This window comes from Hyalella azteca, unplaced genomic scaffold (genome assembly GCF_000764305.2).
Source record: "Hyalella azteca isolate HAZT.00-mixed unplaced genomic scaffold, Hazt_2.0.2 contig14438, whole genome shotgun sequence".
Lineage (NCBI taxonomy): Eukaryota > Metazoa > Arthropoda > Malacostraca > Amphipoda > Hyalellidae > Hyalella > Hyalella azteca.
This window is the reverse complement of record NW_025944324.1, coordinates 20,390-32,733: the sequence shown is the minus strand read 5'-3', so window position 1 is coordinate 32,733 and position 12,344 is coordinate 20,390. Positions and strand designations below refer to the sequence as shown.

Here is a 12,344-nt window from a genome sequence, read left to right as displayed (position 1 = left end):
ACAGCAACAAAGCAAGCCAACACTCAATTAAATAAAGGGAGTAAAGCAAGCTCACTTACATCATCGTAAATCAAGAGTTTGTTTTTCGTTTGCGTCAATGCGTTTTTTCGTCTACACAGAGACAAATAAATGGATTATAATGTCCAAATAATAGCACACCTTCTCCCCGTAGCACTGATACGCCCTTTCACAGCGCAGCAAATGTGGGTCAAAAAAGTGCATAGTTATTCGGACAAATTTTCTCCGCGTTTTTTCAGAGTAATATTTCAAAACAATATGAAATGAAATAAAAAAAAAACTAATATATCAAATTAATAAAAACGGTAAATTATTCAGATTCCTAGAACTCAGTCAGCGATATCGGGCCAATGCATCACTCAAAAAATAAGTAAAATTTTACAAATTTTTACATCTTTGCGTATTATTGATACTTTGTACACTGCTTGCGTGGTGGATAATGAAGTGTGTAAATATTTGTACAATATGACACATTTATTTAACTAAGTGATCTTAAACGAAGTAATATTAACTTAAACCAATGTATCCTGTTTTTTTTTTTTTCGTTATATAGTGGGTAATTTAGCAAGAAAAGCACATCGAAATATGATACCGAAGTTAATAAATCAATGAAATGATATTGAATTAAATCAAGATTGGTTCGTTTTTTTTACTATATTGTTGGAAATTTAGATTAGCAGATACAGAAGTTAGTAAAACTTTAATTGATTAGAAAAATGTTGGGGTGGAGTGAGAACAGTAGATGCGATTATACATATAAAGCGATCCATTTATAATTTATTAAAAATGTATGTGTTTAATATACGGATGTCGTATAGTAATTGACATCGTATTCTACAGGCTAATTGCTAGCGGTTGTTCAATGGAAGTAAAATAATGTAGAATTATAAAGAAAATATCAATGAATACGAACTAATGTTCTTAGCTGTTCCTTCTTGTACACATAATTCTTACTTAATCCAAGAAGCATCTGGAAAATAATTATTTTATAAACACATTAAAAATTTCTTATTTCCAAAGTTTTCTTAATAAAATTACTGGCAATGGAATGTGAAAGAATTTGGATGTTACATTTTCTGACCATAGAACCAAAACGAAAAAAATATCTGCGTCAATTTTACACATTTTATGTGTTAACACAAAATGTAAACACATATAATGAAAAAAACCACATTGTGTCTTCTGTAAAAATCGAAAAATATTAAAAAGGAGAAAATTAACCTTAAACATGCTACAAAAAAAATTTATAAGGAACATATAGGGCACTTAACTATATAACAAACACCAGTTCCGACGATGCGGTATATAATTAATATATGATGATGATGATTATATAGCAATATATTAATATAATGATAATGTATAATGATGGTTCCTGTTATTAATAATGATCATTTACGTTTTTTTATAGCGTAAGAAAATTTATTATTATTTCTTCTTGGAAAATAAAAAAGTTTTCTTGCTTGAAGATTTATGACAATGTTGTTAATTAATTTTTTATTTATTTATTATAGATATTATTTAATTTTTGACCATTTTGTTGCCAAGGTAAACTTTTCGCTGTCTGGTCATCACTACAAGCATTAAAAATATTACACTAGGGAATATATATTTAATATATACAATCCTTTCAAAGTAAGTTTAGAAATACCTATAAAGGTACTTATATTCACAGTATTTTCAAAGTTTTTACAGGTTGCTACCATATCCACGTTATATTTATATGAACACAAGTACCTCAGCCTTTACTTTCTCAGAGTGATGAGTAAAACTATTGATGATGAGTATTGAACGATACGTAAAAGATGTACATAGAATTTAGAAAGAATGGTATGTACATATAGAAAGATTTGCATGTCCAGAAACACAGATGAAACTATAACGAAACCCAGTAAAAACTGCTCTGAAACTAAATTGAAACTATCCAGAGAGACAGTCGAAATTATCCAGAAACACAGTCGAAACTAAAACTATCCAGAAACATAGTCGAACCTATCGACTGTGTTTCAGTTAACTAAACAGTCGAAACTAACCTGAAAAACTGTAGAAACTATCCTGATACACAATTGAAACTATCCTGAAACGCAATCTAAACCATATTGAAACACAGTAGAAACTATCCTGAAACATAGTCGAAACTATCCTGAAACACATTCGAAGCAATCCTGAAACACAGTTGAAACTATCCTAAAACACAGTCGAAACTATCCTGAAACACAGTCGAAACTATCCTGAAACACAGTCGAAACTATCCTGAAACACAGTCGAAAATATCCTGAAACACAGAAGAAATCCTAAAACACAGTTGAAACTATCCTGGAAAATTGTAGAAACTATCCTGAAACAGTCGAAACTATCCTGCTGAACATTACACAGATTACTCATTCGAGAATTAAATTCAGAAATAAATACAAACAATACAGAGTCGAGATGAGTCAATAAGCGACATACAATACAGAACAGAAATATTTCTATGAAAGATATACAATACAGAGTATGCATTAATACGGTGTGAGTGAATACAATACAGAGTGAATACTTATTCAATAAGTTGATAAACTAAATCGACATTTACTTACAGATATTATATGTATGAAGGAATTAGGATATACAACCTAAAACCTAAATAATAAACAAACGAATCACTTAAGCAGGAAATAAAACTTTCAGAGAACTCAAAATGGCACAAGTATAATTAATAAGGAGCATTGATTATCATAATAATAATAATAATAATTACTTTAGCAAGTTCTTCTATACATGTTTTACATTATGACACAATCACGAATGTCACAATACGAATGTTAAGCCTTAAAAATGGAGTCAACATTGACGAAAGTTAAATTTTGTTCTGGGGCCTTGAACATTACCCCTAAAAAATGTTAAATAAACCCCCGGGTTTAATTTCTACCCTAAAGCTATTTACCCCATTTCAGAGCTACAGATTTAATTGAAAAACAAGTAATGATTTTAAACGATACATCATAGTATAGTGGACGATATTGATGATATTTTGGGACATTTTTTAGATGCTGAGATTTCCAAGGGATTTAATATTCATCTAAATTCGCCTTTCAAAATGTTAAATCCGTTCTCAAACTTGTATATAATCCAGCTGTGTTCTCTGACCAATAATTTTAAAATCAAAAAATAGGGAAGAAGCATAAATTTGAAAAGTTATGTGACTGCAGCACTTAGAAAATTCATGTAGCGACGATTTGGTATTTAAATACTGAGCCTGTTTCTGATGAATTTGTCAAATTCTAATATACAAAAAAATACAGCACATAAAACTTGAGGAAAATTTATGAACATATTTCAACATGGAATAGCCCTCACGCAATGAGGTCCTCCAGCGTGCGGTGCTCACGCTACGAGGTCCTCCAGCGTGCGGTCTCACGCTATGAGGTCCTCCAGCATGCGGTCTCACGCTATGAGGTCCTCCAGCGTGCGGTCTCACGCTATGAGGTCCTCCAGCGTGCGGTCTCTGTCGTTGTTGTGGCGCAGCAGGAGCTCCATGACGCGCGACTCCTCAAATCCCAGCGACACCAGCTGCAATAAAATTAAATAATTAAATTATAAAAATAACAAGTTTATGAGAATATTTAGCTTTATAAAATAGTTAGTGTATAAAAATATTAAGTTTATAAAAATAGTTAGTGTATAAAAATATATAGCTTATTATAAAAAATATTTAGCGTATAAAAATATTTAGATGTATAGTTGATGTATTGTGTAGCTTGATGTATAGTTGATGTATGTATCATTACCACCTTTGATATTCAGAACAACGCACACAAAGATAAATGTATACAATCTTTAATTAGATAATATTAAAGCAAAAACATTAAAACAGAGTTATAGTGCAGTAGACAATTGAAAGGCAAGAATTGCAACACACACAACGTTGTGACAGACACTTGTAAAGTAGACAACTGTAAAGCAGGCAACTGTTAGGTAGAGCACTGTAAGGGAGACAACTGTAAGGTAGACAACTGCAAGGTAGACAACTGTAAGGTAGACAACTGTAAGGTAGACAACTGTAAGGTAGACAACTGTAAGGTAGACAACTGTAAGGTAGACAACTGTAAGGTAGACAACTGTAAAGCAGACAACGGTAAAGCAGACAACGGTAAAGCAGACAACTGTGAAGTAGACAACTGTAAGGTAGACAACTGCGGAGTATAGCACTGTAAAATAAACAACTGTAAAGTAGAATAACAGTGTAATAGGCAACTGTGCGGTAGACAACTGTGAAGTAGACAACTGTGAAGTACAGCAATGCAAAATAGGCAAATGTGCCGTAGACAAATGTGCCGTAGACAGACGTGACATAGACAATAGTGATGTATAAATACAATTTACAAAATAACACAACAGTGCAACGGTGGCCACGTAGAAGCGGTGCTGTAACACAACACTATGCATTGCATGTAACAAATAAAATAAAAAACTCACTAACAGATGTATGATGAATGGTGCCACGATGCCATTAATACTGCAATATGAAAAAAAAAACAGCTCAAAATCACGATGCAACAACCAACGAGACTCGTCAAAAAAAAGGAAAAAAAACCTGTACCCTTTGCTGGAAACTTTTTTTATAGTAAAAACATTTGAAAAATGTCCTATATCTGGTGTATTTTGGTGAGCAAGCGCATGAACATTTTTTTTAAACGAAAAAAATCTAGACAATTTTTTGGGAACAAAAAAATCTAGAAATTTTTTGTTGTGAAAGAAAAGAACCTAGATTTTTATGAATGGAAAAACTCTAGAAAATTTTTTTGCGAGAAGAAGACGATTCATCATTTTATTTTAGTAAAAAAATGGCTCATAAAAATCTACAGAAAATGAGTACGTAATAGAGAAAAATACAAGTTTTTGGGGAAATCCTTGGTCCATCCATGCAATTTCAGTGATAAAATTAATAATATCTTAGCAATTTGAATGAAATTAAATTTTTTTTTAAATTAAATTTTTAAACCATTATTCATTATTACATTATATTAGATTTTACAATGAAAATTTAAAACTGAATTGAATGACTAGTTGAAACGGGCACGCGCAGGTAACCTGCCGACCTGCTGAGCAGGTGCATCAGTGACCAAGAGACCTGTTAACAGGTTCATCAGGCACCAGGTAATCGGCTTGTAATTAATTCAGTGACCAGCTAACTGGTTAGCAGGTTCATCAGCTAACCTGCTACCAGGTGCATGAGAAACCAGGTAACCTTCTAGAAGCGTCATTAGTGGTTATATAACCTGCTTGCAGGTAACCACATAACCTGTCAGCAAGTAATTCAGGCACCAGGTAACTTCCTGGCAGGTGTCCAGCTAACCTGCTTGCAGGTGGCCAGCTAAACTGCCTAGCAGGTTACCAGCTAACCTGCTAACCTGTTTGCAGGTGTCCAGCTAACCTGTTTACAGGTGTCCAGCTAACCTGTTTACAGGTGTCCAGCTAACCTGTTTGCAGGTGTCGAGGTGCTGCTTGGTCTTGTGCAGGTCGCCGAGGTGCGCGTAGAAGGCGACCTCAGCACGACCAGCCTCCTGCCCCTCCTCCTCCAGCCGCTGCAGCTCCAGCAGCACCTCGATCAGCTGCACATCATTTGTAGTCATTAGGCACATCAATATCAGTGATGGGCTACCCATCATCTACATACATCACAGATATACATCCTCTACATGTATACATCACAGCTGCACATCATCAAGAGTCATTAGGCATATCAACATCAGTTATGGGCTTACACATCATCAGATTTATGATGTAGGGCTGCACATCATCAACATTAATGATGGGCTGCACATCATTTACATACATAAGGCACATCAACATCAGTGAGGAGATACACATCATCTACATACATCACTGCTGCACGTCATCTACATCAAAGAGGTGACTATTCATTTCGATAAATATTATTTTCCATTCCCATCCTTTCTTGTGTCTATTTATTTTTCACTTGCTATTAATTTTATGTGTAACATGCCCTCAAAATTTGTTCCAACCAGATGCCACGACAAAAAATTTGTAGAATAATGCTTTGTAAAACAATAATAACAAAAATCATTGTTGATTCTATCATATCATTAGAAAATATGTTTAACTTGTGTGAATAGAAGGTAAACAGTTATGTTTATATAATATATAATACCTATAAGTTATGTTACCAAATTTATAGCAGTAAATATGAACACCTTTTTATGTTGCGTGCCAAGCCTCTGGACAGCTCTGGCTACTCTGGCTCTAGGGAAGCCCATCTCTGCCACAGAGCAGACCAAGCTCTGCACTTCAGAGTCAAGCTCTGAGAAGGGATCAGGCAACTCGAGCGGACTCTGAACAAACCCTGAGTTTGACTCAGAAATGCTACTGGCGCTACTGCTACTGCCCGTGTTGCTAGGATATACTGTAGGATTACGTGTATCTACTGAAGGATTTCTTGTTTCTACTGCAGGATTCCTTGTCTCCACAGTAGTATTACTTGTGGTTCTTGTAGTGGTTGTAGTGGTGAGTGGTACAAGGTTGTGAGTAGTTGTTACCATGTACGAGGCAGGTGTAGGTAAGCGAGGAGGCATTGAATATGAATTTATATGTTGATAAGAAGATACACTAGAAGTGGGATTTATCGGGTGCGAGTTCAGGACATTGCATTGTACAAATGCTATGTTGTTACCAGGTATCTGATACTGGCCATAATTATTACTCAAGTTACTGCCATGAGACGTGTTAATATTGGATGCAGCAGAACTAAAGCCTCTGTAGTTATTGGATGGGGAAGTGGGTGAAGAAAATGTGGGAACAGTCGGACCGCTGCCATAATAGTTTGTGCTGGATGGTGTACGGCTGCTGGGTCTCGGATGGTCCAGTGCTGGGCCAAAACCATGGCGTTCAAGTGGTGTCTGGGTGAGAGCTGGACCAGTGCTGGATGGTCTGGACTGTGGCACAACAGAGGACAGTGGACGGTTGACAGGAGCTTCACTTCCGTCTGAAATTCTTGACACCTGCAATAGAATAATCAATTAATTCTTTGTTGTGCACAGCAGATATTTTGCATCAATAAAGTTGAAAATATATTTACTTCCATATAGTGAACAGAGGCTATTGTATTAGTTAGCAATTGTGGGATATTCAAGTGTGATTTTTGAGCATCAGTGGAGGGATAAGCAATGGTTAGCTTTGAAAATCAAAACTACAGATCAAAAAGTTTACCAAAAATACATATTCAAAATTAATACCTAATTACTGATGGGATAAGTTCTTTGAGAAACAATCACTGGCCAGAAACTGGGACACAAAATTAAAATTTTATCTTAAAAATCCCTAAAACTCCTGCAAAAAAATAAAATTCTATCAAATTCCATGAAATTAAATAAAATAAAGATTTTTGAAAACCAATCCTGATTAATTAAACCTAAAATAAAACAAATAAAAAAACTTTTATAAACCACGTTTGTTTTCATAACGGACAAAAAAGAAAAACATTTACTCATATATAACATTTAAGTTATGTAAAATGTTATGTAATGTTATGTAGGAGTAAATGTTTTTCTTTTTGTCCGTTAAGAAAACGTGGTTTTTAAAAGTTTTTTATTTGTTTTATTTCCCTATTTTTAGTTTTGTAAAAACCAGAAAAACATGGTTTTTAAAAATATTTTTACATTTATTTATTTTCTACTTTTTAGTTAGCAATTTTAGCAATTCAAATCAATTTCAAGGGTTGGCAAGTGTGGATGTTCAAGAAAAAACTCAATTCCAAACCGTGAATTTTTAGTGTTTTTTTTTTTTTTTTAATTTTTTTTTTTCAAAAAAAAAATTTTTTTAATTATTATTTCTGATGATCAAATCTTGAATTGTTAGGCAGCATAAGCATGCATGCCGAATTTCAACTTACTAGGATGTTTAGAAGTGCTCTATACTAAGGTTTGAATTTTTGATGACAGACACACATGAAACGAAGTCAAGAAAAACGTGGTAATGAAGTATGAAGACTAACCTCTTGGTCTTCCAAGGCAGTGAGATCAGGCACACTCTGACTGGAACGCAATGGCTGGTAGGTAGACGAAGCATCTTTGGGTTTAGTAGCTTTCATTAACAAATTTGTAGTCTTACCATAATAACGTGAATAAAAATCTTCAAGGTCTGGTCGCTCATTAGGAGCTGCTGGTAAAGCACTTGATATTTGTGATGAACCCAAGCTGGAAATTGTGTTAGAACCCGTTGGGATATTTGGTTGTGGTTGATATAAATTCTCAGATAAATTTGCTCCAATAACATTGCTTGAGACTGCATATTGGGCACTCATGTTGCTAGAGGAAACCTGACATGATGATGCAGGTAGCCCATAACCATATGAATTGTATGGATTGTGGAGTATTGAATTGCTGCTGCTGGTTATAGAGGAAGGATTTGTCACCAATGAAGCCTGTGAAGAGTTTGATAAACCGGGCTCATCAAAGTGGGGTTGTTGATGCCATGGTGAGTGGAAAAGAATGTTTGAATACACATTTGTAGTAGTGCCATTACTAGGAGGAAATTGATTCATTTTCTGGGATGATGATGCATTAGATCCTGCATCCAGTCGTGCATTTGAAGATCCTATATGAGAGGATGCATTTGAAGGATCTACATTGGGTGGTGCATTAGATAATCCTGCATTATCAGAAGAGCTGAACTGATTTGAAGGGTAGATATTCATAGACGTATCAGGTGGAAATTGAACTTGTCCACGAGGATAAAATGAATTATTAGCAAACTGAGAGAAGTTGCTGAAAGCAGTCATGCCAGGTATGATTGCCACAGATGATTTCACAGGACTGCCAGACTTGTGAGTATCAGGATAAAACAAGTTCTGAGTTTGGGAACTACATTGTTGTGAAGATACGCTAGTTGACTGCAGAACCTGGGCCAGTTCTTCCATGTCATTGATGCTCTGAAGTGTAGCCCTGTCAAATGGATCATTCCGATCAGCTTCAAAATCTTCAAAGTTTATCAATGTTGAATTTCCTCCCACTTCAGGGATTGTTCTTTGTGCCTGAGATGCAAGATTTGATGACGTAGAAGCAAGTTGGGGATCTGCCACAGAATTGCTTACTGAACATGGAAATGATGTAGTTTTTGTAGAAGATTCTACAGCCTTATCACGAGATACTGATTTTTCTCGATCCAAGTCATCTTGGCACCCAACAAGATCAGCATTGTCTGTAGGCTTAACACTCAAGTCTTGCGGGAATATTTCCGATTCAGTGTCATCATCAGCCATTGTTGCACTAGAAACAACATTTGAATTATTGACTGACTCATCATTTGCATTTGGTGTATCTATAACACAAGATATTTTTTCCCTCACACTCTCCTTGGTTAACCTTGCCATATTAATTTGTTCCATTCGTTCCTGCTCTGCTTTTTCTTTTAAAACTTTTTCTTTCTCAGCTCTTTCTTTTTCAAGCTTTTCATTCTTCAGACGCATAAACTCCAATTTCTCTTTTTCCAACATTTCCTCACTAAGTCTAGCTAACTCAGCTCGTTCCTTTTCAATTTCCAGTTTCTCTTCCTCAATACGAGCTAGCCGTCTCCTTTCTTCTTCCTCTTCCAATTCCTTTTGCCTTCTTTTCTCATCTTCTTCCTCCTTTTGCTTTATTTCTTCTTCAAGTTGGGCCTTACGCTGAATCTTGCGCTGCCTGTAAATCTTGACATTCTCCTGTCTTTTGTTTGCGCTCTCTTCCTTGCGCTGATGATAGTCTTCAATCCAAGAGATGGCAGCTGTCTCGACTGTCACATCATACTGGAAATGAAATATAAAGGAAATAAAATATAAAATACCATATGTATAAAATATAAACAACAATGAATGAAAATAACATACATGAGCTATAATTAGATTATTGAATTCTTCTAAAACAAAAAGCAGTTATGATAAGCTGAAAATATTACTAATAAAATTAAATTTAGCAAACAAATTTGATCAGACATTATCAATGTAAGGAAACATGATGCAGCATTTTCCTGATACCTTAGACAATGTCATTCACCTCAGTTATGCTACTTCACCAAAAATTTGCACATTTAACAAAAATTGACAAGTTTTATACATTTCATTTGGTTATTTATATATACCCACTACTATTAAGTTATACATATTTTTGACAATTAGTCAATAGCCAGAATGGATTGGTATCATTTCCAGACAGGGGTTAGAAATTTGGACAAAATCCCGTCTGGTAATGCACTCAAACTAGTTTACACTTAAAATATGAAAGAAAAAAAAAAATAACTACATTACTGGGCGTTCTAGAAAATGCCAAATTTGTTAGGATAGGGTTAGCGATAGGATTAAGTGGGTATAAAACACTTCTTTATATTGCTAGTCACCTTTCTACAGGGGTTACGACCAGCCAGGTCAAGTTCTTTTCAAATTTTTTTACAATTCTACAAAGGTCATTGGTACAAAACAATCATAGTATGGATAAGTGGAAATATATCAATGTATGAATGTGTACCTATGAATATATTATTTGCTAACTTTGATTATTGATATACCAAATATCTGAAAGAATTGTTATAAATGGATGTGTAAAAATTTTCATTACATGTAAAAAAATTTTAAGACAAAAAATTCATCTAAAATTATATTCATTAACAAGTAAAATGAAATTTTGCACTAACTTTAATGCTTCATTCAAGCCACTCACTTCCTCTGTAAGAAGTTCAGCATCAACAGCATGTGGACAGGAAGAAGGAAGAGTCACTTTTCGGGGAGGGCGGAATGCCTCGCTAATGCGCACAGGCACACCCGACACATAACTTCCAGGCTCATCAGGCATTTCTGAGACTAACTCTAAATAGCTACAAAAATAACAGAACTTTTGAGGTGAACACAATAGAAATGCAATAATCAAAACCACCACTAATGGAAGATTAGCAATTAAACAGCATCCTGAAAGATGTGGTATAGATATATAATAGACATTAACACTACAAGAAAATATGAACATGATAATCTTGGCAGGTATATATAGGTACCTTATCACTCATGGCTTAACCACCCAAAATATATACCTACCTACTTTATAAATGCTTCAGCCAGCATGGAATATATCTACCAAAAAATTATACCATTCATATAGTACCTATATCTAGCAGCAACTGGTTAGTAAAGTTAATATTTCAATCAAAATTCCTGTTAGATGAATCATCTTAAATTTAATTGTTATTAAAACTCCATGATTGTATTGCAAGATTCAAAATTTATCAAAAATTCATCACTGTGGTCTTTGAAGCCATGATGTTTCATTCACAAATAGGAAAATTCCAATCTAGCACCTCAGGACTACAATGAGCTTATAAAGCTCTAAAATTCAAGCTCTAAGTCAGACAAATTATCAAAACCAAAAAGACAAGCTCCTTTGCATTGACTAGCTGCCATGTGTGCATTCTAAAAATATACCTACATGTAGAAATGGTACCGTAAAATGGGGTAACTTTGACCCCTTTTTTTCAAAATGATGCCATTTTTTTACTAGATAAGTTAAACTTAAATTGAAACATGCAAAATAAAGGTCTATACTCTAGCTTTACTCACCATAAATTGCTGGCTCCTGCCTCTCATAGTTTCGATGTAATTTCAAAAAAAGTGATGGTCTTTGTTACCCCAGCTCTTGGGGTTTCTTTGACCGGGTGGTAAAATAAATTTTATTTTTTGGTAAAATAACTCCAAATAACTCCAGGTTGTGGTGCATTGTAGTAGAACTCTTCTAGTTACATATGCAAAAGACAAATTATAGGAAAGTGTCATAGTTTGCAAATGGAGGGCACTGCCCCCCAATGGGCCAAATGTGACCACCTAATGGCAGCCGTGACGGGGTAACATTGACCGGTTTGGAAATTAAGTTAAAATTACCATATATAAGACTCTGTAGAGTCTGAAACACGGTTTGGAAATTAAGTTAAAATTACCATATATAAGACTCTGTAGAGTCTGAAACATAAAGAAAAAAACATTAATAGGTGTATCAAACATAAAATATGCTATATAGGTACCTATGATAATTTTAACTTAATTTCCTAGCTGGTCAATGTTACCCCATCACGGCTGCCATTAGGTGGTCAAAGCTCCCCCATTGGGGGGCAGCGCCCCCTATTTGCAAACTATGACACTTTCCTAAAATTTGTCTTTTGCATATGTAACTAGAAGAGTTCTACTACAATGCATCAAAACCTGGAGTTATTTTACCAAAAAATAAAAAAAATGGACGGGGTACTCCGACAGGCTTTAAATAATAGCTCTTTTTTGTGGGTCACATTATTAATTTTTTAACCTATTAGATATG

General features: G+C 34.6%; 1 protein-coding gene across 2 annotated transcripts; it reads right to left on the bottom strand.

The window, feature by feature from the left end:
* Window positions 1-2,806: 2,806 nt before the first annotated feature.
* Window positions 2,807-10,957, bottom strand: LOC108672136 (stress response protein NST1). Of its 2 annotated transcripts, XM_047884055.1 has the most exons (6): window positions 10,707-10,957; window positions 8,012-9,799; window positions 6,216-7,019; window positions 5,481-5,612; window positions 4,481-4,516; window positions 3,556-3,570 (listed from the first exon to the last, which is right to left on the bottom strand). In XM_047884055.1, exons 1-5 carry the CDS (start codon window positions 10,836-10,838, stop codon window positions 4,511-4,513), a joined length of 2,862 nt encoding a protein of 953 aa, XP_047740011.1. In that variant the 5' UTR covers window positions 10,839-10,957; the 3' UTR covers window positions 3,556-3,570; window positions 4,481-4,510. The 2 variants fall into 2 exon arrangements, with proteins under 2 accessions (XP_018015251.1, XP_047740011.1); XM_018159762.2 differs by lacking the exon at window positions 4,481-4,516 and having other exon boundaries at window positions 2,807-3,570.
* Between the last annotated feature and the right edge of the window lie 1,387 nt (window positions 10,958-12,344).

Excerpts from the sequence above, each read along its gene's own strand:
- LOC108672136 (XM_018159762.2), bottom strand. The coding sequence starts at position 10,838 with ATGCCTGATGAGCCTGGAAGTTATGTGTCGGGTGTGCCTGTGCGCATT. Across the intron at positions 9,800-10,706 it reads CTGAACTTCTTACAGAGGAA|TATGATGTGACAGTCGAGAC; the intron begins GTGAGTGGCTTG and ends TTTCATTTCCAG. Across the intron at positions 7,020-8,011 it reads CTGCCTTGGAAGACCAAGAG|GTGTCAAGAATTTCAGACGG; the intron begins GTTAGTCTTCAT and ends ATTCTATTGCAG.